This window comes from Hyperolius riggenbachi, chromosome 9 (genome assembly GCF_040937935.1).
Source record: "Hyperolius riggenbachi isolate aHypRig1 chromosome 9, aHypRig1.pri, whole genome shotgun sequence".
In the NCBI taxonomy this organism is placed as follows: Eukaryota; Metazoa; Chordata; class Amphibia; order Anura; family Hyperoliidae; genus Hyperolius; species Hyperolius riggenbachi.
The window spans coordinates 20,408,055-20,433,631 of NC_090654.1; the positions used below are offsets into that span (position 1 = coordinate 20,408,055).

General features: G+C 45.9%; 1 protein-coding gene across 1 annotated transcript in view; it reads left to right on the forward strand.

The window, feature by feature from the left end:
* The window catches only part of LOC137531494 (Fc receptor-like protein 6), a 128,935-nt gene that overhangs the window by 21,392 nt on the left and 81,966 nt on the right, over positions 1-25,577 (forward strand). The window contains exons 3-4 of the mRNA XM_068251409.1: positions 3,658-3,939; positions 20,930-21,223. Of these exons, the coding sequence (XP_068107510.1) occupies positions 3,658-3,939; positions 20,930-21,223 (576 nt within the window). The remainder of the gene's footprint in view (positions 1-3,657; positions 3,940-20,929; positions 21,224-25,577) is intronic.

Consider the following 25,577-nt stretch of genomic DNA (forward strand, 5'->3'; position numbering starts at 1 on the left):
CTTGTTCAGGGGTTGAGCGGAGGAGGCAAGGGAGGAGCGGAAGAGGACGGGGGCTACTGCTACTAATACTGGGGGGAGCCTTCATCTAGCTATCTATACTGAAGGAAACAATACCTAACTACCTTTACTGAAGGCACCTATATCTATCTACCTATACTGAATGCACCTATACTTAGCTACCTATACTAAAGGAATCTATACCTAGCTACCTACACTGAAGGCACCTATATCTAGCTACCTATGCTAAAGACACCTTTGGGGTACCTTTACCTAGCTATCTGTACGAGGGGCAGCTATACTTGGATAGATATAATGGTGGCACCTATACCTAGCTACCTATATGGGAGGCAAGGATACCTGGCTACCTATATATTCAAGAACCATTTTAGATTCAGATTCGAAGAAATAGTGGATTTGTCCTACCTCTAATCATGACACAGTCACAGCTGCTATCATTATAAAGGGCACTGAAGCTACCATCTATGTAGACTACGGCTACAAATAGCGGGCGCAAAGTGTTTGTATTCGTACCTGCAGTCTGCATAGTAGGCAGCCTTAGTGCCCGCTATTTTAGTGGGCAACCTCTTGCACCGTTTATGATGATAAAAGCTATGGGCAGAGAGGTTGACATGGGGGAGGTTTAGGGTTAGGTGGGGGAAGGGGATGGGTTATTTAAGTTCAGGAATCACCAGGTGGAAATTAAGGGTATGCACCACAGGGAGTGTTAAGGATAAGCACCACTGGGGGGGGGGGGGGGGTTGTTAAGGCTAGTCACGACTGGAGGGCTAGAGTTAGGCACCACATTTAGGCGCCAAGGGGGTTAACCTCCCTGGCGTTATGATTATTTCCAGATTTAGTGCATTTTTTTCACAAGCTTTTAGACCCTAAAAACATGAACAAAAAAACATACCACAGAGAGATCTGCCACAGCTTCTACATATAACTCACCCAGGCACGGGATTACCACTCTAAACTGCATCCTGAGCCTGACTCAGGATTACTGCTAAGGAGGTTGAGATTAGGCACCACCAATAAGGTTAAGGATAACTACCACCAGGGGAGTTAAGGTGGCCATACACTGGTTGATTTGCCATCAGATACGACCAACAGATAGATCCCCCTCTGATCGAATCTGATCAGAGAGGGATCGTATGGCTGCCTTTACTGCAAACAGATTGTGAATCGATTTCAGCCTGAAACCAATCACAATCTGTGGAGCTGCCACTTCCCCCCCCCCACCCCATACATTACCTGCACCGGCCGGCGCGAGTCCCCTGGTCCCCGCTGTCTTCTTCTCCAGACCGTTCCTGCAGCTACAGAACTTCCTGTCCAGGGGAAGTTTAAACAGTAGAGGGCGCTCTACTGTTTAAACTTTCTGCCGGGACAGGAAGTTCTGTGTAGCTGCAGCGGTCCGGAGCCCAGCGCGAAAATAAGGTAGCGGGGACCAGGGGAGTCGCGCCGGCGGAACAGGTAATGTATACCCACTGTATTACGATGGTCGTCGGGCATTCGAACACCGCTATCGACGCACTCCTGACCCGCCGGTGATCGAGAGAAATCTTCCGCATGGACGGATTGACGGGAATCGACAGGAATTATCGATTTTGGAAAGAAATCGATCGTTCTGTCAGTGGTGTGCGCGGCGATTTCACAGCTGATTCGATCACTGTGATTGATTTGGCTGTATATCGGCGGGAAAATCGTTAGGTGTATGGGCCCCTTTAGGGGTAGGCACTACCATGGAGAGTTAAGGATGGACAACACTAAGGGTTTTTACCACAAAAACACAATATTTCTACCGTGACTATCTTTCTGTGAAAGCCATAATTTGCCTTGAATATTCGCAAAAACTTGAAAAATAACACAATTTATTTTCAATGGAATTTTAGCTTAAAAATCGAGTTTTACATTATTTTTGTGAAAGTTAATGTGAAAAGAATATTGGCATTTTTGCCTATCACTGATCAGGGATTTTCACAAAATACTTTCTTGAAGTTGTTTTCCCTTTTTCTCTTGAGTTTGTTTTCCTAGGTGATATTTTTTAAACTTACTGTATATTCCTGCGTATAAGACTACTTTTTAACCCTTGAAAATCTTCTGAAAAGTTGGGGGTCGTCTTATACGCCGGGTGTCATTGACGCCGGGTGATACGCCCTATCCTGTTACCGTCTCTCAGATCTCCCTGCTGAGGGAGCGCAATCTATTCTTCCATACCGCTCTGATAAACAGGTAGACAAGGAGAGCTGACCAGTCTACTTAAAGGACTTACGAGGCGAAATTCATAAAAAAAGCTAATTACCTCATTGCAAAAGCAGACCTCAGGGCAGACGAACAGCACCTTCCCTGTCATTGTCAGGTGCTTTATGAGGCTAATCCAGTCTTCATTACAGGTCCCGACCCTCCCCAGGGTCGCCTTACGAGAATCGCCGCTTTAAAAATGATCTCATGCACAGCTCTCATAGCCGGAGCTGCGCAGTATTACAGCCCCGCTCGTGTCCGCCCTCTCTCCGTGCGATTTATCTCTCCGTCCGATACGTCATGTGGGCGGCTCCACATGACCACCCACATGACTTACTACACAGTGCCAGCCAGCCGCGCCCCCTCAGCAGAGAATACAAGCGCTGAGCGAGCAAGTCCTCGCTCGCTCAGCGCTTGTATTCTCTGCTGAGGGGGCGCGGCTGGCTGGCACTGTGTAGTAAGTCATGTGGGTGGTCATGTGGAGCCGCCCACATGACGTATCGGACGGAGAGATAAATCGCACGGAGAGAGGGCGGACACGAGCAGGGCTGTAATACTGCGCAGCTCCGGCTATGAGAGCTGTGCACGAGATCATTTTTAAAGCGGCGATTCTCGTAAGGCGACCCTGGGTAGGGTCGGGACCTGTAATGAAGACTGGATTAGCCTTATAAAGCACCTGACAATGACAGGGAAGGTGCTGTTCGTCTGCCCTGAGGTCTGCTTTTGCAATGAGGTAATTAGCTTTTTTTATGAATTTCGCCTCGTAAGTCCTTTAAGGAGAGTTGACCAATGCAACAAGTCAATTGACTATATACTGTTATATACTGGGTAACATATACAGTACAGCACCAGTATCTGTTCAAACACAGCACCAGTACATGATTTTTTTCTTTTTCTTTTTACTTGGTGTGCATTGGAAGAGGGGCAGTCTTATACGGCGAGTATATCCCAAACTCGATATTTTAACTGGAAAAGTTGGGGGGTCGTCTTATACGCCCAGTCGTCTTATACGCCGGAATATACAGTATTTTGTCAATAAAATGTCTTTTAAACCACCAGCAAGCAAGAACATACTTAAAATAAAATTGAAACTACTTTTTCACCTACTTTTTGTTACATTTTTAATTGCAAAGTGCTACATTTATTTTAAATAATAGACGAAGAATCGTCTCCTAGGAGAAATATCAGGCGAAAAAGTTAATGGCCAATTGGCCATGAACTGCAACAGATTTGGGGAACAATGTGTTTTTGCATAACTATTTATTTTTCCGTATTTTTATCTGTGCAAAATTGTGCTTTTTCATACCCACATGTTTTTGCATATATTCTATGTGTGAAGATGTGATATTTACAAGAAAATAATAGCAAATAAAAAAAAAATTGCCATATTAGTTCATCACTAATAATTATGTCTTGCAGATCTGTTCAGTGTGCCAGAAATAAATAATGGACATGATCCAGTAATAGAAGGAGATGATATGACACTGACCTGCAGCACCAGACTTCATCCTCTCAGACAGGATACACAGCTGCTGTATGCTTTCTACAGAGATGGACAGAAGGTTCAAGAATTCAAAACATCCAATGAATACAGAGTTTGGTCAACCGGGCTGGAGGATTATGGGAGATACAAGTGTGAAGTAAGAAAGTCTTTCAGTACAGTGAGGAAAACAAGTGCAGAATTACTCATTAACATCCAAGGTAAGAATTAAGGTTTTATCCCAAAACACTTTTATGTATATATGTATTACTTTCATATTATGAAGTCAAGACAGTAGAAATGAATGAAAACGGGTAACGTAATTCTCTTTTTGTGAAAAAAAGACACTTTTCTGTTTCCTAGTGATTTGAAATGTTTAAGAAGTCTAAACCAGGGCCGTTTTTACGCAAAGGCATTCCAGGCCATTGGTCCCTGGAGCGTTAGTGGTCCAAAGAGCTGCACTATATGACTAAATGCATTCCTATAGGGTAATTCACCACACAATTGCATCAAGAGAAAAAAAAGTACTCATACTGGAGCAAAATAAACAATAACAAAAATACGTCCAAGTTATTTAGGTAAAAAAATACTGATATCATTTTTATTGATAAACTCTTTCAATGAATAAAAACAATAAAACACATTAAAATCTCCCCCTAGTCTGAACGTAATCAGAGCTCCCTAATGTAGCAGGTAATACAAATTTGTGCTATAATAAACAATTAGGGTGTCACAGTTGCTAAGCATGATCCAGTGTAAAATCCAACAATTCAACAGTACATGAAAAAGTGCCAATGCAAAAACAATAGATATTGAAAAGTGTCCAGTGCATACAAATCTATGAATCCTATCCCTATATAATATTAAGCACCTGATGTATAAAGACTGTGTGCAAATTCAGCAATAAATCAAAAAATAAACCACTGTTTAAGTGTATGTAGAGTAGTAGGGGTGTCTCAGCACCCTAGAGGAAAAGACACAGGAGAGAAAAAAATGGGAGCCCAATAGTGTAATATGTTTTCATATATGTGATATCAACAGGTAAGGTACTACTACTCACAAAGGCGGGTTGCAGAGGGGCAACAGACCACAGGAAGCAGGTGGAGACAAGGAACCCGACTCCACTCAGGGTGGTCCTGCCGGACCTGGGTGTGGTTGCTCTCCTTGGTAAAAGTGAAAGATTATCGCTATTGTTTAAAACATGTGTAGTCTGTCTAGATCCCTCCAACAGGGTGTGTTGGGGGTACGTAAAGCACAATTTGGGTAAAGAGGCCCCAGTGTGAAAAAAATTGGATTAAAAACAAGATAAAATAAAAAAAAAATGAATTGTCTTGCCTCAATGATGAGATCTTTGTGAAGACAATGAGATATTTATTTAGCACAGGCAACGAGTTTCGCGGGTCTAAGCCCGCTTCCTCAGGCTAATAACAGTGCCAATTGCAAATAGCCAAACAGCAAAGAGAGGTTCCCTTTGCTGATTGGCTATTTGCAATTGGCACTGTTATTGGCCTGAAGAAGCAGGCTTAGACCTGTGAAACGCTTTGCCTGTGCTAAATAAATATCTAATTGTCTATACAAAGATCTCGTCATCGAGGTAAGCCAACTCATATTTTTTTTTAATCTAGTTTTTAATACAATTTAATTCACACTGAGGCGCCTCTTTACCCAAATTGCACTGTTTAAGTGATATAGGAGGTAGAAAGTGTTTTAATCTGAAAATGCTGCTCTAGTCATTAGAGGACACCTAGGCTAAGTATTGTCACCAAAACACAAAGGAAGACCTTACAACTCTGGGGAGATATGCCAAGTGAAATAAACAAAAAAAAAAGTGAAACGACAAACAATTAAATGTAGTACACTTAAAGCAAAAAAAGATAAAAAGTAGTGTGGACCTCTCAAGATTACTGCTTACTGCCTGTATGGTAGTGTTGCTAGCTCATCCCTTTAAATACAGACACATATGATTTATGCAGGTCCTGTGGCTAGGTAAATGCAGTTTTTGACACTGATTGTGTGTAAGCAGCCCCAGAACCTGCATAACTTACGTGTGTCAGAATTTAAAATGATCATGTCAGGAACCATGTTGTGCCCCTTTCTGCCTGCTGGTGGCAGTATTGACCTGGACTTTCGTAGACTCCCATTGTGCCACCAGTAGAGGGCTCTGTGGAATATTACCTGGACTATATAAGAACTTTCTATTCTTCCTCCTAATTGCCAGAATGTTATGCTTCCAGGCTTTATCTTCTGGACACCCTGGTTCCTGTTCCTTGCCCTGATTTCTATATTTGCCTTTCTGTTGCCGAACTCTGTATATTCTGTCTGACCCTGAGTCCTGCCTACTCCTTTGTACTGCGACTGGTTTGTTACCTGAATCTGTATTATGTTCTGATCATTATCGGAAGAGAACAGAGGCGCCAGCAGAATAAAAGGTAATAAAAATGTTAAAATTTACTGGGAGGCAGTGGTGGACTTACCTCCGGAAAGCAGACTCAAAATACTGTCTGAAGTAAACAAATACATTCATTATTGGTGCATACAGTATTTTGAGTCTGCTTTTGTATTACCTTTTAACCTGCTGGCGCCTCTGTTCTCTTACGATAATACTGTGTCCACCCCTGGTGGAGGGGTGACCTACCCCTACTTTTCTGATCTACAGAGAGCGACATCTTAATCCTGAGTGAGGACAGGTCTAATCTCCTCACCTGCATCTACAGGGGTTGTCTAAGAGGTAACCCATGTTTGTGAGTATATTCATCTCACACTTACATTTATCCACGGTTTCCAATACATACTACACTATATTGGGCTCTCGGTGTTTCTTATTTATGTTCTGATCATGATTTCTGCCTGCTCCATTTTGTACTGCGAGTAGTTGTATGTATGTATGTATGCATGTATATGTATATATATATATATATATATATATATATATATATATATATATATATATATATATATATATATATATATATAATTGTCACTGCATTCCTGGGTTGTTTGTATATATTGTGTGCCGTGATGGGTTTGCATCACATTGGCATTTACAGTTGTGTGTATGCTCGCATTATTGCATGGCAATAAAACTTTATTTTGCACTTTATTTCCTGGTCCCAGTGTTTGTATTACTGCAAACTCCGTTAAGGTCTGTGAGAGATAATTTGGCATCCTGCTGTCCAGCCATGCTGTCTGGACTGGAGTACAGAAAGAAAAAAAAAAGGCAATGAGTGTATGGCCCTGCCCTTTGACAATCCAACTAGTCTCTATATTATGCTATATGGTGGGCAGAAAATCAACCCCTCCTCAAAAACACTTTTCTTTAAAATCTTGAGGGACAATAGGATCTGCCTCATATTTGTGTTTTATAAAACGGATGTGAGATATGAGGGGCAACCAGGAATCCATTCCCCCTAAGGTCTGTTATCAGCCAGAAAAAAAAACTTTACATAGAGCCCCCACTAACCCAAATACACAAATGATCTAATACAATGAGGCGGTGGGAGGTACCTTGTGGGTGTGAGGGGCAGTAATCTTTTCTCCCTCGCAAAGCATTCCTGCCAGTGTTTTTTTAGCTGTATGTACTTTCCTTTAATAAAAGTATCAGTAGATAGCTATCCTCACAGAGGTGAAGATATGAAAGAAGATATGAAAGAAGGATGAAAAGGAATGATAAGATGACAGCTGATGCAAAATGCAGTGTAACAGTTTTCTAATGCCAACACAGGTTCTGTAAGCAGCAGAATCAGAATCGTTTATTTCGCCAAGCGTGACTGGGTCGCGCCCGGAATTGTTTTGGCACAATACATGTAGCTCAAGAAGAAGACATAGATAGGAGACATAAGATAGATAGCAGCGACAGCAGAGGCATCAAGTTAACATTACATTACAATACAGTATACATCACATTCCCCAGTGTGTCCCCGGCCCATAAGACTTACTGCCAGTCATCCACTGGCAGTAAGTCTTATGGGCCGGTTGGTTTGGTCAACTGGTCAGCCGTAGCGCAGCTAGCCCCGCAGCTCGTTGGGGCTTGAGTTGTCGGTAGTATGTGTAGGGAATTTAGAAGGTTGACCGCCGAGGGGAAGCAGGAGTTTCTGTGTCTCGCAGTCTTTGTAGAAATGGCCGAAGTCTCCTGCCTAATGACAGCAGGCTGAAGTAGCAGTGGCCTGGGTGTGAGGGATCATTGGCAATCCTCAGCGCCCTGGATTTCAGTCTTTTGTTGTGTAGTAGGGCAAGTGAGGGGAGGGGGCACCCAATGATCCTCTCTGCTGACCTGATGACCCTCTGTAGTTTGTCCCTGTCATTGGCGGTGGCGCCGGCATACCAGACCAAGATGGAAGAGCAGAGGAGCGACTCAATGGTGGCGGAGTAGAAGCTGGTAAGAATTTCTTGAGTCATGGCAAACTTTCTCAGCTGGTGGAGGAAGAAGAGTCTTTGTTGGGCTTTCCGTTGGGTGGCTGTGATTAGTGTTGGGCGAACAGTGTTCGCCACTGTTCGGGTTCTGCAGAACATCACCCTGTTCGGGTGATGTTCGAGTTCGGCCGAACACCTGACGGTGCTCGGCCAAACCGTTCGGCCATATGGCCGAACTAAGAGCGCATGGCCGAACGTTCCCCGAACGTTCGGCTAGCGCTGTGATTGGCCGAACGGGTCACGTGGTTCGGACCCGAACGCGCTCTGATTGGCCGAACTGTCACGTGGTTCGGGTAAATAAATACCCGAACCACGTCATATCTCCGCCATTTGTCTGTGGGTTTAGCTTTGGGTAGGCAGGCAGGGTAGTTCGCGCTCCAGCCACGCTAGCCAGGGTCCCCCCCAGTCATTGTGTGTCGCTGCTGGGAATAGTAGTACACCGCTCGCTCAGCATTCTGTTTACTGCCACTCTGTGTACCTCGCTCAGCCACACTATATAGCATTCTGTTTACTGCCACTCTGTGTCTGCTGGGAATAGTAGTACACCGCTTGCTCAGCCACACTATATAGCATTCTGTTTACTGCCACTCTGTGTACCTCGCTCAGCCACACTATATAGCATTCTGTTTACTGCCACTCTGTGTCTGCTGGGAATAGTGGTACACCGCTCGCTCAGCCACACTATATAGCATTCTGTTCACTGTTCTGTGTCTGCTTGGAATAGTGGTACACCGCTCGTTCAGCCACACTATATAGCATTCTGTGTACTGTTCTGTGTCTGCTGGGAACAGTAGTACACCGCTCGTTCAGCCACACTATATAGCATTCTGTGTACTGTTCTGTGTCTGCTGGGAACAGTAGTACACCGCTCGCTCAGCCACACTATATAGCATTCTGTTCACTGTTCTGTGTCTGCTGGGAATAGTGGTACACCGCTCGCTCAGCCACACTATATAGCATTCTGTTCACTGTTCTGTGTCTGCTGGGAATAGTGGTACACCGCTCGCTCAGCCACACTATATAGCATTCTGTTTACTGTTCTGTGTCTGCTGGGAACAGTAGTACACCGCTCGCTCAGCCAGAGTATATAGCATTGTGTTTACTGCCACTCTGTGTACACCGCTCAGCCAGACTATATACCATTGTTTACTGACACTCTGTGTACACCACTCAGCCACACTATATACCATTGTTTACTGACACTCTGTGTACACCGCTCAGCCAGACTATATACCATTGTTTACTGCCACTCTGATTCTGCTGGGAACAGTAGTACACCGCTCGCTCAGCCAGACTATATACCATTGTTTACTGACACTCTGTGTACACCGCTCAGCCAGACTATATACCATTGTTTACTGACACTCTGTGTACACCACTCAGCCACACTATATACCATTGTTTACTGACACTCTGTGTACACCGCTCAGCCAGACTATATACCATTGTTTACTGCCACTCTGATTCTGCTGGGAACAGTAGTACACCGCTCGCTCAGCCAGACTATATACCATTGTTTACTGACACTATATAGCAGACTATATAGCATTGTGTGTACACCGCTCAGCCAGACTATATGCCATTGTTTACTGACACTCTGTGTACACCGCTCAGCCAGACTATATACCATTGTTTACTGACACTCTGTGTACACCGCTCAGCCAGACTATATACCATTGTTTACTGCCACTCTGATTCTGCTGGGAACAGTAGTACACCGCTCGCTCAGCCAGACTATATACCATTGTTTACTGACACTCTGTGTACACCGCTCAGCCAGACTATATACCATTGTTTACTGCCACTCTGATTCTGCTGGGAACAGTAGTACACCGCTCGCTCAGCCAGACTATATACCATTGTTTACTGACACTATATAGCAGACTATATAGCATTGTGTGTACACCGCTCAGCCAGACTATATACCATTGTTTACTGACACTCTGTGTACACCGCTCAGCCAGACTATATACCATTGTTTACTGCCACTCTGATTCTGCTGGGAACAGTAGTACACCGCTCGCTCAGCCAGACTATATAGCATTGTGTTTACTGCCACTCTGTGTACACCGCTCAGCCACACTATATAGCATTGCGTACTCTGCCAGTCAGTGTGTATATTGCTGGGATCAGTAATACTCCACTCACCGTCAACCACTATATGAGCTCAACATGAGTTCCCCAGAGACCTCCGCTGTGAGCAGCACTCCCAACAACAGCAACAGCCAACGCCCCACGCAAGCTATAACATCCACCCCAGCAGCCAGTGGTCAGCAGCAGCCCTCCCCGGAGGAGAACGTTGTGTCCATCAGTCCGTCGCCAGAGCGATTAATGAGGGCTGCCATTGAGGAGATGATGGGGCCTGATGTGGAGGAGGAGGTCTGGCTCAGGCCAGCATCCCAAGTTAATGTTGAGGACGATGAGGGGTCTGTGTCTGGGGATGTTGGGGTGGCAGAGGTGGTGGGTGGGTCAGACTCAGGAGAAGAGTTGTATGATGAGGATGATGATCGGGACCATCTGTATGTGCCTCAGAGTCCGACCCCGGAAAACATGTTGTATCGTGTGTTTAGGTACTAAAATCTGCGTTCCCTCCCAGTAGTGTTGGGCGAACAGTGTTTGCCACTGTTTGGGTTCTGCAGAACATCACCCTGTTCGGGGTGACTATATAGCAGACTATATAGCATTGTGTTTAATGCCACTCTGTGTACACGGCTCAGCCACACTATATAGCATTGTGTTTACTTCCACTCTGTGTCTGCTGGGAACAGTAGTACACCGCTCACCCGCCACTGTATAGCATTGTGCTCTGTGTCACTGCTGACAATAGTGGTACACCGCTCACCCACCACTGTATAGCATTTCTGTACTGCCACTGTACTGCTGCCAGTCAGCGTGTACTTTAAGGATAAGTGAAATGAGGAAGAAATCCGGTGAAAGAGGGAGGGGCAAGGGAAGAGGTGTTTCCCCTGACGGTTCACGTACAGGCCACAGGGGAGCACCCAAGAAAACCCACTCAATACTGCCCATGTTGTCCAGGACAACAACCCTCACAGATCCAAAAGAACAGGACCAGATAATTACTTGGATGACCTCTCAAGCGTCCAGCAGTGGGTTAAGCAGCACCAGCACATCACGCACGAGGTCCGAGTCCTCAGCCAGTTAAAGTCTGGGCTTTCTTTGAAGACTGCACTGAGGATGTTACCATGGCGATTTGCAAGGTGTGCAAGACCCGCCTGAGCAGGGGGAAAAGTATTAACAACCTCTCCACCACCAGCATGAGCCGCCACATTCTATCCAAACATCCCACTCTGTGGGCAAACGCGGCAGGACAGGGTACCACCAGCAACACTGCCTCCCTTGGGTTCACCAGACTCACCACCAGACCCGCCTCAGCAGCAGCAGTAGCCCAGCCATTGCGTGGTTCACAACATTCACAAACATCAGACGATGCTGACACTGTCACTTTCCGGACTAGTGCTCTTGAGGTCTCCCAGTGTTCATCAAACACAACAACCAACAGCCCTTCGGTGTGCAGCGCTACGGTTGAGTTGTCTGTTTCTGAGATGTTTGAGCACAAGAGGAAATTGCCAGCAAATGACCCCCGGGCCGTGGCAGTAACAGCCAGCCAGCATAGCCAAGCTTCTGGCCTGCGAAATGCTGCCATATCGAGTGGTGGAGACAAACAGCTTCAAGGGCATGATGTCAGTGGCCATCCCACGTTACGTGGTTCCCAGCCGCTACCACTTTGCGCGCTCTGCAGTGCCTGAGTTGCATGAGCACGTGGTCAGCTAAATAACCCGAAGCTTGAAGAATGCCGTTGCCTGCAAGGTTCACCTCACCACTGACACCTGGACGAGTGCGTTCGGCCAGGGTCGATACATCTCCCTTACCGCGCACTGGGTGAACCTTGTGGAGCCTGGCAGCGATTCCTCACCTGCTACGGCGCGGGTGTTGCCCACGCCGCAAACAGCTGGATAACAACAGCAGCACCTACCTCTCTGACTCCTTCTCCTCCAACGCATCTCAAAGCTGTACCTCATCCGGAAATGCTAACCCAGCACCAGCAGCAGTAGGATCGTGGAAGCAGTGCAGCACAGCTGTTGGCATGCGTCAGCAAGCGTTGCTGAAGCTGATCTGCCTTGGGGATAAGCAGCACACAGGGGAGGAAATTTGGAGGGGAATAAAGGAACAGACGGATTTGTGGCTGGCACCGCTGGACCTGAAACCGGGCATGAAGCTAGACACCTGGCACGAACTGGCAATGTACGCAATAGAGGTGCTGGCTTGCCCGGCAGCCAGCGTTATGTCGGAACGCTGTTTCAGTGCTGCCGGAGGCATCATCACAGATCGGCGTATCCGCCTCTCCACAGAAAATGCAGACCGTCTGACTCAAATTAAAATGAATCAATCCTGGATTGGAAACGACTACGCAACACTCCTGGACCCCAACCAAGTAACATGACCGATGAACATCTGGGATGGTTTAGCGTTTCCGGTCCCTGTTTATTGAACCTCTCATCTGTATTACATTTATGACTGCATGGCGGCAAAAAGCATTGCTGCTATATCCGCACGCTTTTTGTCCTCATGCAAGGCCTGGGTTGTTGTGTCTCACAAAGCGTGGCCTTCTCCTCCTGCGCCTCCTCCTGTTCCATCACGTGTGCTGCTGCTGCTGCTGGGTTACCGTTGCCGCGTGGTCCCTGTTTATTGAACCTCTTATCTTTATTACATTTATGACTACATGGCGGTACAAAGCATGCTATCCGCACGCTTTTTGTCCTCATGCAAGGCCTGGGTTGTTGTGTCTCACAAAGCGTGGCCTTCTCCTCCTGCGCCTCCTCCTGTTCCATCACGTGTGCTGCTGCTGCTGCTGCTGCTGGGTTAGCGTTGCCGCGTGGTCCCTGTTTATTGAACCTCTTATCTTTATTACATTTATGACTACATGGCGGTACAAAGCATGCTATCCGCACGCTTTTTGTCCTCATGCAAGGCCTGGGTTGTTGTGTCTCACAAAGCGTGGCCTTCTCCTCCTGCGCCTCCTCCTGTTCCATCACGTGTGCTGCTGCTGGGTTAGCGTTGCCGCGTGGTCCCTGTTTATTGAACCACTTATCTTTATTACATTTATGACTGCATGGTGGTACAAAGCATGCTATCCGCACGCTTCTTGTCCTCATGCAAGGCCTGGGTTGTTGTGTCTCAAAGCGTGGCCTTCTCCTCCTGCGCCACCCTCCTCCTGTTCCATCACGTGTGCTGCTGCTGGGTTAGCATTACCGGTCCCTTTTCCTGGAACCTCTTATATGTATTACATTTATGACTGCATGCCGACAAAAAGCATGTTACCTGTGCAAAGAAAACAGACATTTCCCGCATTTAAAAGACAGTTTTCCCTTTGAAACTTTAAAATCGATTTTCTCAAAAACTATAAGCTCTTTTTGCTAAATTTTTTTTTCCTCTTGTACCCACTCCCAAGGTGCACATACCCTGTAAATTTGGGGTATGTAGCATATAAGGAGGCTTTACAAAGCACAAAAGTTCGGGTCCCCATTGACTTCCATTATGTTCGGAGTTCGGGTCGAACACCCGAACATCGCGGCCATGTTCGGCCTGTTCGGCCCGAACCCGAACATCTAGATGTTCGCCCAACACTAGCTGTGATGTTGGGCTTCCAGCTGAGATCACTGGAGATGGTAGTACCCAGGAGCCGGGCACAGGGCTACCTCAGTGCCCTCAATATGGATTGGAGGTGGGGTGGTGGCCGACTTCCTAAAGTCAATGATTAGTTCAACGGTTTCTGCAGTGTTAAGCACCAGCTTGTTCTCCTTGCTCCAGTTGCAAATCCTCTCAACCTGCTGGCGGTACTCCTGGACTTTATCCTTGGTGACAAGGCCGATGATGGTGGTGTCGTCGGCAAACTTGATGACCTTGACAGAGTCTGCCTCGGATCTGCAATTGTTCGTGTAGAGGGAGAAAAAAAATTAGTCACCACAAAACAGGCTCCTTCCTCAAGAATCACAAATTAAACCATAACTTTTACTGGTATTTCTAAAGTCTGCTAAATATTTAAATAAACTGCAGAATTACAGTATCCATAGACAGAGCAGGTAGTCACTATGGAGTAGCATACATGTGGGCATTGGCCACGCGCATACGTGAATAGAGGCCAATGTCCACCAAGATGTAATGGAGTGCGGAGATTCCGCCGCACGGTCTAACAGCGAGGTGGCTGGTGCCGCGTTCAGACCGGCGGTTTCTCCGCAGCAACATGCGCTTGGGTTGTCTGAGCCTAGTAGTGCACACAGAGGGAGAGCTACAAGCACACGCACTAACAGGCAAGCCCTTCATGCCAATAGGAGAGGGATTGTAACGGAGTCCAGAGACACCGCCGCGCGGTCTGACAATGAGGCGGCTGGTGCCGCGTTCAGACCGGGGGTTTTTCCGCAACAACATGCGCCTGGTTTGTCTGAACCTAGTAGTGAACACAGATGGAGAGCTACGCGCGCGCGCGTTAACAGGCAAGCCCTTTATGCCAATAGGAGAAGGATCAGCTGATCTGGACGATCAGCTAATTCCAGAACAGCGGGTGATAGGCTGACTGGGACTGGGTGGTGCTGAGGAGCACCTTTCTATATATACTTCCTCCCTGTCAGTTGCCAGTTGTCTGCCATTGCGAATGCTTATGTGTTAGCACTCAGACCTTAGTCAGATCCTCCAGTGTGGTGGAACCAGGTGGACCTGGGAATCCACACTTAGCCAGAATTCTGTGTTATTATTGTGTTATACTTAAGACTAGTTCCAGGGTGTTGAGACCACGGACCTCACACCAAAGACTAGGGATACTGTATCATCATTGTGTATATCCTAGACCAGTCCCTGGGTGTTGAGACCACGGACCTCACACTCTAGACTAGGCATCTGTTTGATATCTGTTATGACCTATTGCTCTCCTGACCTTCCTTCTGCTCTCTGATTCGGTACCTACGCCTATCTGATTACTTGTTGCCAACCCTGCCTGTCCCTGGTTACCGAATCAGCCTTCTGTCTCTGTACCTAATCTGCTCGTGTGTTGCCGACCCGGCCTGGCTGACCTCTCTAACTGATACCCCCTCCTGGAGTGTCCAGTAGCTGCAGAGACTCCCTATCTCCCAAAGGGACCTCTCTGCAATCCAGTCAGGGACTCCATCTCAAAGGAGTCCTTTGACTGCAGTAGAGTCTGATTCCCAACAGTCAGGGAATCATTGGCTCATATACTGTCGCACCAAACACTTACACTTGTCAGGTGTCCAGAGGTTAGTTATACTTGTATTATTGGTGATTCTGCAGATCATTAATAATCGGGTATATATCTGTATTCTTGGTGATACTGCAGATCATCAATAATCAGATTCTCTCTGTGTGTTGACACCGATCGTTACACAAGACACCTGAAATTGTGCTAGACGAAGAGTGACTAATAAACCCCTAAAATTCCTTTTATGTTTCACCTCCGAAGGGAGTCGGCTAGAGCTTATGCCCATTCTTCATTGTATTTGAAATAGTTTGACACTATGCATTGCACTTTACATCTTAGCACCTTGTAACTCTAGCACTTTAGCAACTAGCAAAATTGCACTCAGCACTTTCACTGGGGTCTCCCCTAATGAAGAACCTTTGGGTTAGAAACATGTGGGGAATTTTCATGGTGATTATTAATCACTGTTCATTTACTGAAGTTTAAGGTGTGTCTTGATGGCTGCTATTCATGTATGCTCATGGCCAAGGCCCATATGTACGCTACTGCATAGTGACCACCTGCCTTATTTACTGTATGTATTAACTCTACAGTTTATCTTTAAATTCTTAGCAGATTTAAGAAATTCTTTACTTTCTTTAGAACAGTAATGTAAGAAGTATTCCCTATCTTCTTCCAATAAACAGCATAAACTCTCTATTTCATACAGGTTGAATGGCAGTGTTGCTTACGATTATTTCTCCAAAGTAATTTTCACAATTTTTACAGTAAAAATTTGTGAAAAATAAAAAACATACTTTTCATGGCATTTTCACTTGAAAATTAAATTTAACATTATTTTTTGCGAACATTAATGTTAAAGGAATATTGGCATTTTTGTTCATCCAAGATATGCATATCGCTATAGACAACACTACCACCCGCCCTACCTCCCAAGCCTGCTGTCTAGGTGTCATCCTGGACTCTGCTCTCTTCTTTTGCAGCTCACATCCAAAGTATTACTTGGTCCTGCAACTTCCACTTCCGCAAGATCTTCAGGATCCGCTCCTAACTGTCCCCTGACACCACCAAACTTCTCATCCATGCCCTTGTCATCTCCCACCATTTCTCTTTTGTCTGGCCTTTCCTCTAACCGTATTGCTCCCCTTCAATCGGTAATGAATGTGGCAGCCAGACTGATAAACTCTTCTCATCGCAGAGCCTCTACAACTCCCCTCTATAAACCCCTCCACTGGCTCCCCATCTGTTTCAGGAACAATTTAAAAATTCTGTGCTTGGCCTACAAATTGGTGCAGAGGACCTGCCCGACCTACATATCTGATCTTTTCCACATGCACATACCGGCCTGCCCTCTCCAATCCTCCAATGACCTGCCCCTGGTCGAAGCGAGCATATCTCACTCCCATGCAGGATTGCAGGACTTCACTAGGGCTGCCCCCACTCTCTGGAACTCACTCCCACCAGCCATCAGACTCGCCCCCACCTTCTATACCTTCAAACAAGCCCTTAAGACTTACGTTTTTATGCTCATGTACTCCCCTTCATCAGCACCATAATACATTCTGCTTGGTAACCGTCTCAACAGATGCACCTATTGTCTTTCTACCTCCACCCTTTAGATTGTACGCCTCGGGCAGGGCCCTCCCTCCCCCTAGTGTTTCCAGCTTAATTATGCAATCTTATTGTCAGTCACCCCTCTTGTGGACTAGAACAGTCTCTATTTTAACCAGACACTGAACTACTGTTAACTACTGTTATCAAAAACATTTGCACAATCTTGTTTTGTTGTGAGCTCCTTGTATGTCCTACCTTGTAAGTTAACCCATTTATCTATTGTGTAGCACTGCCTTATAAGTTTGCACTTAAATACAATAAATATGTAACGATCGGTGTAACAGAGAGGATCTGATTACCGGCGATCTGCAGTATCACCGAGAATGCAGATATATACCCGATTATAGATGATCTGCAGTATCACCGATAATCAAATATATCTCTAACCTCTGGACACCTGAGTAATATATGAGTGTTTGGTGCAACAGTAATACTTTGAGGAGAGCACCCTTAGTGGGTGCGAGGCAGTAGGAGGTACTGCCCAGAGAACAGATTCCTTCCAAAGGCCTGAGGCTCCCCAAGGGGCGGAGCCAGGCTGAGAGTAGGAAGGATCAGAGAGTGAGTGGCACCAAAGGAGAAGTGTCACTGACAGGTCTGTGAACTATTTCCCAACAGGAGAAATAGTTCTCGAGGTCGGACAGGCCAGGTCGGCAACAGACTGACAGATCAGGTACAGAGACAGGAGACAGAAGCGGAATCCTAAGACTAGCCGAGTTTGGCAACAGAGTATCAGAATGACAAAGGTACAAAATCAGAGATCAGAAGAATGGTCAGGAAAGCAGAAGGTCATAACAAATAATCAACAATTCCTAGACTAAGGTGTGAGTTCCTTGGTCATCAACACCTTGGAAACTGGTCTAGATAATAACACAGATAATAGCAGAATTCCTAGACTAAGGTGTGAGGTCCTTGATCATCAACACCTAGGAAACTAGTCTAAAGTAACACAGATACTGACAAGGTCTGAGTGCTACCACGTAGTGATCGTAACGCCAGATACCAGAGGAATGACCAGCACCCAGTATATATACACCAGCGCTCTCCTGCGCCTCCCCTAAGTGCTGGACCAATGAAAACTAAAAGAATTGTCAGCTGACCGGCCTGGTCAGCTGACACCCTTCTGGCTGTCATAAATGCTCTGCCTCTCCGCGCGCGCACACGTCCTTCTGAACCTGTGTGGACTATCAGTCCCAGCCACACCAGACATGTGTTGTAATGCCTCTGCTGTTCTGGATGCAGAATCCGCCGCACCGCTGTCCGAGCGTGCAGCGTTCTCTCCGCGTTCAGCAGTACTGACAGAAGTAGGCTTATGCGTGCAAACCGCCGCGTCGGACGTGGAATCCGCCGCCCTGTTTTCTGGGCATGCGGCGGTTTCTCCGCGCTCCGTCAAGCCAGTAAATTCAGGTCTCTGCGCGCAAGCTGCCATGTTGAACGCGGAATCAGCCGCGTTACTCTGAGAACTTGCGGCGGCAAAATAATAATAATCCTTCTCAGCCAGAATAATAAAGTAGTATATTTCATTGAGGGGAATTTTGTAGAATTTGCAGAAAACAACCTTCCCAATCTTTGCTGCAGTGTGGTTAGTATGGCCAGGACATTCTGCTACAATGGCGGAAGGCAAAAGACAAGGAACCACTTTTGCTGCAATTGAAGACTGGACATAAGAGTACGTAAATGATGTTTATTAATAGAAGTGCAACCATACAAATAAACTGTTTGCCAGACACACACAACACCACCAATCCAAACTATCTAACTAGTGCTATCACCAACAACAACAGGCAAGGCAGCAACATACACAGATATATACACATACTGTATGTACAGCCAGTATATACTGTACATAAACAAGAAGCAATACACAGAGTAAATGAAGCTGGGTCAAAACCAATGATCAATACTATCTAATATAATAAAGGACAGATGTAATATGCATGGCATGGACTCAGTGCATGTGTGCAAATATTACAACTGCCAATTACTTCTAGTTACTGAGGTCATGGCGGGGAAGGGGGGGGATTAGAAGGGAGGGGAGATGCAGGCACGGCAGGAACTGTGCGCCCATGGCAGGCTCATCCATGGCAGATTCTTAAGTAGAATCAGGGGATTACTGGTAAATCAGACCCAGAGCAAGGTCAGGGACAAGCCAAAGATCGATACCAAAAAGTTCAAAGTGAGGAAAAAAAGGTTTATGGGGACCTGAGTCAGCAGCACTCAGGGAGGACTACCATGTAGTGCTCTATAATGCACTTACAGCATGGTAGAAGTAAAATGCATATAAACATCTGTGGGAGTCGGATCCCCAAATCATCCACGGAAGACCCCTTCCTCTCAGCAGCACTAGCAAGCGGTGGTTACACTTTTGGGTTCCGGGGAAATGGGTGGGTCTTAGCTCCTGTGTGCCACCAACGTCATATGCGTTTTGGCGTAGCTTACGCCTTCGCCAGAGGACTTTGGGGCACAGGCAGGCCACCTATATGCTTGCAATGGAGTTATCGCTACGGTAACAAGCCATCAATCCAGGTGCAGCCGTCGGGGGCAGCAGACCAAGCCCCCCACCGGTTGTGCATGGAGTGATCACTTGTCATTGGTGGCACGCAGGAGCTGGAACCCGCCCATCCCAACGGAACCTGGAAGTGCAACCACCATGTGCTTTTTTCAAGCGCTGAGGCCAGCAGTGCTAGCGCATGGAAGGGGTCTTCCTGCCTGGCATCTATGGAACATAGATTAATGTAGTAAATTTTTCTAAATGACTATTCTTTCATCCCAACGTGAATTAAAAGTCATTTCTGTAACTCTGGTCAGGCTACGTGCAGGAATGTGGTCACTTAATGAATTTATAATCAGGGTCTGGTATTTCTCATCCATGCATCCCCTCATCTTTAAACAAGAATGGGGAATCTGTTTTTCTTTCAAGCAAAGGTAGAGGAGCACTCCTACTCAGGCTCTGTGTGCTCATTTTTGTATGATTGCGCAGATGGTGCATTTCTGCCAGTTAATCCGTTCGTCACACCTCCACACCATGAAGCATTAAAGTGACAGTCTGTATAGACCTGCAGAGAGCGCCTATCAATAGATTGCATATGACTACAATGTACTATATTAAAGTCCAGTCTTATATAGCAAGCACAGCAGGTGTGTCTGCTCTGCTGATGGCAGTTCTCGAAGCTGTGGAAGGACATCTTCTGGTGGGAAGTGGAACAAAAACAGAACACAGTTTACAAGCCAGCCAGGTGAGTTAAGGAATTGCAGGCCAGGCAATTACAAGCTGGAGCCACCTGCTGTTGGCAGTGAAGGTTCAGCATTTCATCAAACAGTGCCACCAGCAGGTAAGGTGAAGTATTTCACGGTTCTTGAAAATATGTATGTTGTTAAAGTGAACCTAAAGGCATACAAAAAAAAATGAGGAGCCGCAATGGCAGCATAGGGGGCGATATACAAGCTGGGAACGCGAACAATCACTCGCGTTCCCATGCCTGTCGGCCGGTGACGGCCAAACCGGAAGTCGTCGCCGGCGGGTCCAGAGGCATCGGAGTGGAGCTGCGAGGGCACCGATCGGCTGCAGGGGGCTGAGGGAAGCCCCAGGTGAGTTCATCTCATTTTTTTTTTTGACTTAAGGTTATCTTTAAGGATGGACTCAAGCTTTCTCCAAAGTTGTTTTTGCAATGACATTTTCACATGATGTAAAATTTTCGTGAAACTACAACAGATTCGGCATTAGAACTTTCTTCAAAATGTACTTTATCATCCTCATTGACTGACTTGAAAATAGATTTTGAGGTAATTTTTTTTCTTATTATTTGTAAAAAAATATATTTTTCTCTGTCTCACTGACTTCAATGCATTTGGCGGAAATGTGTTGTTGTTCAAATTTCCATCTGTGTTAAATTTTTATAAAAGAAAAAAAAAGGTGAAAAAAATTTCCATATTAGCTCATCACTAATAGTTATGTTTTGCAGATCTGTTCAGTGTGCCCAAAATAAATGATAAACATAAGTCGGTAATGGAAGGAGATAATGTGACTCTGACCTGCACCACCAGGCTTCATCCTCTCAGACAGGACACACAGCTGCGGTATGCCTTCTACAGAGATGTACAGGAAGTCCAGGGATTTGGGGCATCTAATACATACAGAGTTCTGTCAGCCCGGCTGAAGGGTTCTGGGAAATACAAGTGTGATGTAAGAAAGTCTTTCAGCACGGTGATCAAAACAAGTGCAGAATTACTCATAAACATCCGTTGTGAGAATGAAGGTTTGTCTAAAAAAGATGTGAATAATGTGAATGTGTTTTACTTACAGTAGATATTATGCTATCATGCAATAAAATATAGCAATTTAATTTGTCTGTGAAATTCATAAACGTTTTGCTTAGAAGAAATGTCAAGAGTTTAAGACAGGAGTGTCCCAACTTTTTAAACTAAGGGTCATATCGCCATTCTGGAGATTGCTGGGGGGCTGAAATAGTGCAATTAAACACATTTGAGTTTATTCACTATAGCAAACTGCATGCCTTAACAGAGTTAACATGTCTTATCAGAGTAGCATAGCGAGCGCTACAAACTTATGCCTGCTAATTGGCAATGATGAGAGCTCCATTCGTCCTGCCCTGAGCCCCTGTGGGTCCAGTCACTCTAAAGGACATTATCCCCGCACTTTAACCACTTGCTGACCACCCACTACCTATGGGCGGCGACAAAGTGGCACCCCCAGGACCGCGTAACGCCGATCGGCGGCAGTACCTGGGGGACTGAATTGCCGGGGATCGCGTGCATAGATGCGCGCATCTGCCATCATTAGGCTCCACCCACCAGCGACATAAACCCACTGGCCAATTAGCAGCGCCGGCGGGTTGTTAACCCCCGATCTGCCGCGTTAGAAGCATATAATATGCTTTGTAATGTATACAAAGCGTATTATACAGGCTGCCTCTTGCCCTGGTGGTCCCAGTGATCGAGGGACCACCAGGGCAGGAGGCAGCTCCCCTGGCAAGCACACACAAACACTGATCTGGCCCCCGCCTGCCCCCTGATCGCCCACAGCACCTCTCAGACCCCCCCCCTGATTACCCCCTCAGACCCCTGTTTGCGCCCAATTACCCATCAATCACTCCCTGTCTCTATCTGTCAACGCCATTTTGTAGATTAGGTCCTAAACTGTCCCCTGGGGGCTCCTGATCACCCCCCACACCCAGACGCGTATCTGGAGGGATGCAGGCATGACATGTGCCCCAGGCGACCTCCCTCTTCAATCATCAGGGGGGCGCAGTGCTGCTGACAGCATTCCTGAGTCTAAGGGAGTAACAATCATCCAGCAGCCTGCCCGTCTCAGCCTTTGTCTTATATCTACATTAGAGGCTATTGAGAGGTGAGCTCCAAACTTTTCCCACTCTCCCTGATCATGTCTCAGTCCCCTGAGATAGCGGCAGATGCTAGGGGTCTGGAGGTTACAAGATCTATTAATTCTCCTCTCTGTCATTCACACATTCCTCAGCCTTGTCTCAGTGTGCTGTTTACTTACTTTTATTTATGACACTCTCTGCACTTTAACCATTATCCTGCTGGCATCTCTGTGGCCAGATTTAACAACGTCTCTCTTGTACAGTGTATCTCAGTTGTTAAAATGCATTATATTTCTAGCTCAGTATCTATCTACTAATATTTAATAGGTTGTCAGCCTTTTATTATGTTATTATCGTCACTGAAAATGTTTCATTGCTTTCATTCATATGAGAGTGGTGGCTGCCATATTTATTTCCTTTTAAACAATACCAGTTGCATGGAAATCCTGCTGATCCTTCTGGTCAGTAGGGTCTAAATCACACACCTGAAACATGCATGCAGCTAATCTTGTCAGATGTGTCATAGATATTTTATCTGCTTGCTTGTTTAGGGTCTATGGCTAAGGCAGGGATCACACTTGTTTTTCAGTTTTCAACTCAGCTTTTTCTGCGCACATTTTCTGCACACCAAGTGTGTTTCTATGCAGAAAAATGTGTGCTTTTTTCACAACAGTTAAAAGTAATGTAATTGATACAGAAAACTGACAAAATGAGCAGAATTATCATGCAGAATGTCATTTTTTTTTCTGTGCGAGAAAAACACATTAAGTGTGAACTAGCCCCTTGATTAACATGAGTTTTCAGTTCTTCTGTACAGAAAACGCGTATGAAAATAGTCAAGTATGTTCCCTGCCTTAAAGTATTAGAGGCAGAGGATCAATACAATATACAATACAATACAATAACATTTCTATAGCGCTTTTCTCCCATAGGACTCAAAGCGCTTAGGCTCTCTCAGATTCAGTAGTAAGTAGGATGAAGTATTCACACAACAAAAGTTATATTTCTGCAAATGCCAGACTGAACAGGTGGGTTTTCAGTCTGGATTTAAACACATCCAGGGATGGGGCTGTCCTGATCTGTTGAGGTAAGGAGTTCCAAAACATAGGGGCAGCATGACAGAAGGCTCTGGGACCAAAAGTTTCCAAGTGGACTCTGGGTATGACTAGATTATTAGAACCTGTGGATCTGAGAATGCGGGGATTGCTACGCAGCTGTAACATATCTTTCAAGTATCCAGGGCCTAGATTATTCAGGGATTTAAATGTCAGTAGGCCGATCTTGAATAGGACCCTCCATTCTATAGGTAGCCAGTGAAGGGAATGCAGGACTGGCATTATGTGGCAGTGACGGGGTTGGTTGGTTAGCAGTCTGGCAGCAGTATTCTGTATCAGCTGTAGGCGGTACAGGTCTTTTTTTGGAAGGCCAGTGTAGAGAGCATTGCAGTAGTCCAGTCGGGATGTGATGAAGGCGTGGACTAAGGTTGGCAGATCTTCTGGGGGTATGAGGTGCTTGATTTTTGCAATGTTCTTCAGGTGAAAATAGGATGATTTCACCACCGCAGAGATTTGAGTTCTGAAGTTTAAATCCCCATCAATTAGAACTCCCAGGCTACGCACATGATCAGAGCTGCGTAGATCCGTGCCTCCTATTCCCAGTGGTGAAGACTGCAAGTTAAGTTGTTTTGTTATCATGCTCTGCCCTCCAATCAGAAGGACTTCAGTTTTGTCTGCATTTAGTTTCAGCCAGTTGTCATTCATCCATTGCTGTAGTTCACGTAAGCAGGCGTTTATAGTTAGAGTTGGGTCTGTCACACCAGGCTTGAAAGAAAGATATAGTTGGGTGTCGTCTGCGTAGCAGTGGTATGTCAGGCCATGTTTTTGGATTAGTTTTCCCAACGGTAGCATGTAAATCGTGAAAAGCAGGGGAGAGAGGATTGAGCCCTGGGGCACCCCATACTTAAGTGTTACAGGGGTGGACAGGAAGGGCCCCATAGACACTTTGTGGGTTCTGCCACTCAAGAAGGATTGGAACCACTGAAGTACTATGCCATCAATGCCGCAGTATTCCTGTAGCCTGTTTATCAAGATGTCATGGTCAACTGTGTCAAAGGCTGCAGAAAGGTCTAGCAGTATGAGGATCGAGCACTCTCCTCTGTCTCTTGCCATGAGCAGGTGGTTGCATATTTGGATGAGGGCAGTTTCAGTGCTGTGGTGTTTCCTGAAGCTAGACTGGAATGGGTCATAACTGTTATTTTGTAGGATTCTGGCTTCTAGCTGGAGGTATACAGCTTTTTCAATTAGCTTGCCCAGAAAGGGGAGGTTAGAGATAGGTCTGTAGCTGGTCATTGCATCTGGGTCCAGGAAGGGTTTTTTGAGGAGAGGCCTGATGATTGCTTCCTTCAGTAAAGCAGGAAATATCCCTGATTGTAAGGAACAGTTAACAATTTTGAGGAATACCGGTACGAACAGGTCGGGGCAGTTCAACATGAACTGTGTTGGGCCAGGATCCAGGTCACAGGTAGTTAGGCGGACGTGAAGGAGGATGCTTGATGTGACTTCTTCATCAATTTCTTTGAAGTTTGACCAAGGTGTTACGTTGTCTCTGCTAATGGTCTTCGGCGCTATATTAGGCTCAGATGCTGTAAGTTGGATGGCGGACCTTATAGCGGAGACTTTGTCTGTGAAGAAATGGGCAAATTGGTCACAGAGGTCCTTTGAAGACTCGATATTAAGTTTTTGACATGCTGGGTTGCAGAGTTTTTCCACTGTGCGGAACAGTTGGGCTGGTTTGTTAACTGCATTTGCAATCTCTTGTGATAGAAAGGATGATTTTTTTCCCGTGATTACCTTTTGGTAGCTCTTCAAGTGGAAGATTAAGGCATGTTTGTCTTCTGGGGACTGAGATTTGCGCCACAGCCTCTCAAGTTTTCGGCCTTGTCTTTTCAGCTCTTTTATAGCGTTATTGTAAGGCTTGGTGGTGTATTCTCCACAGTCAGCATGCAACGCATGAGCTGGCGTGGAGGAGGTACACACACTAGCACCAGGAAACAGGCTATCCCTAGTATAGTGGAGGGGAGGACTGACTCCAATAGGAGATTGTGGCGCACAGAGCCGGTGCAGATCCGACAGCCACAAACAATGCTTTCGTTATAACGTCTCAGCGCAAAGTAGCGCCTGAGCGCATAAACCAGAACTGAGGAGATCAGGACAGGTAGACAGAATGAACGCTTGCTAGCTAGCGGCTACTTAGCGACAGCAAGCGTCCA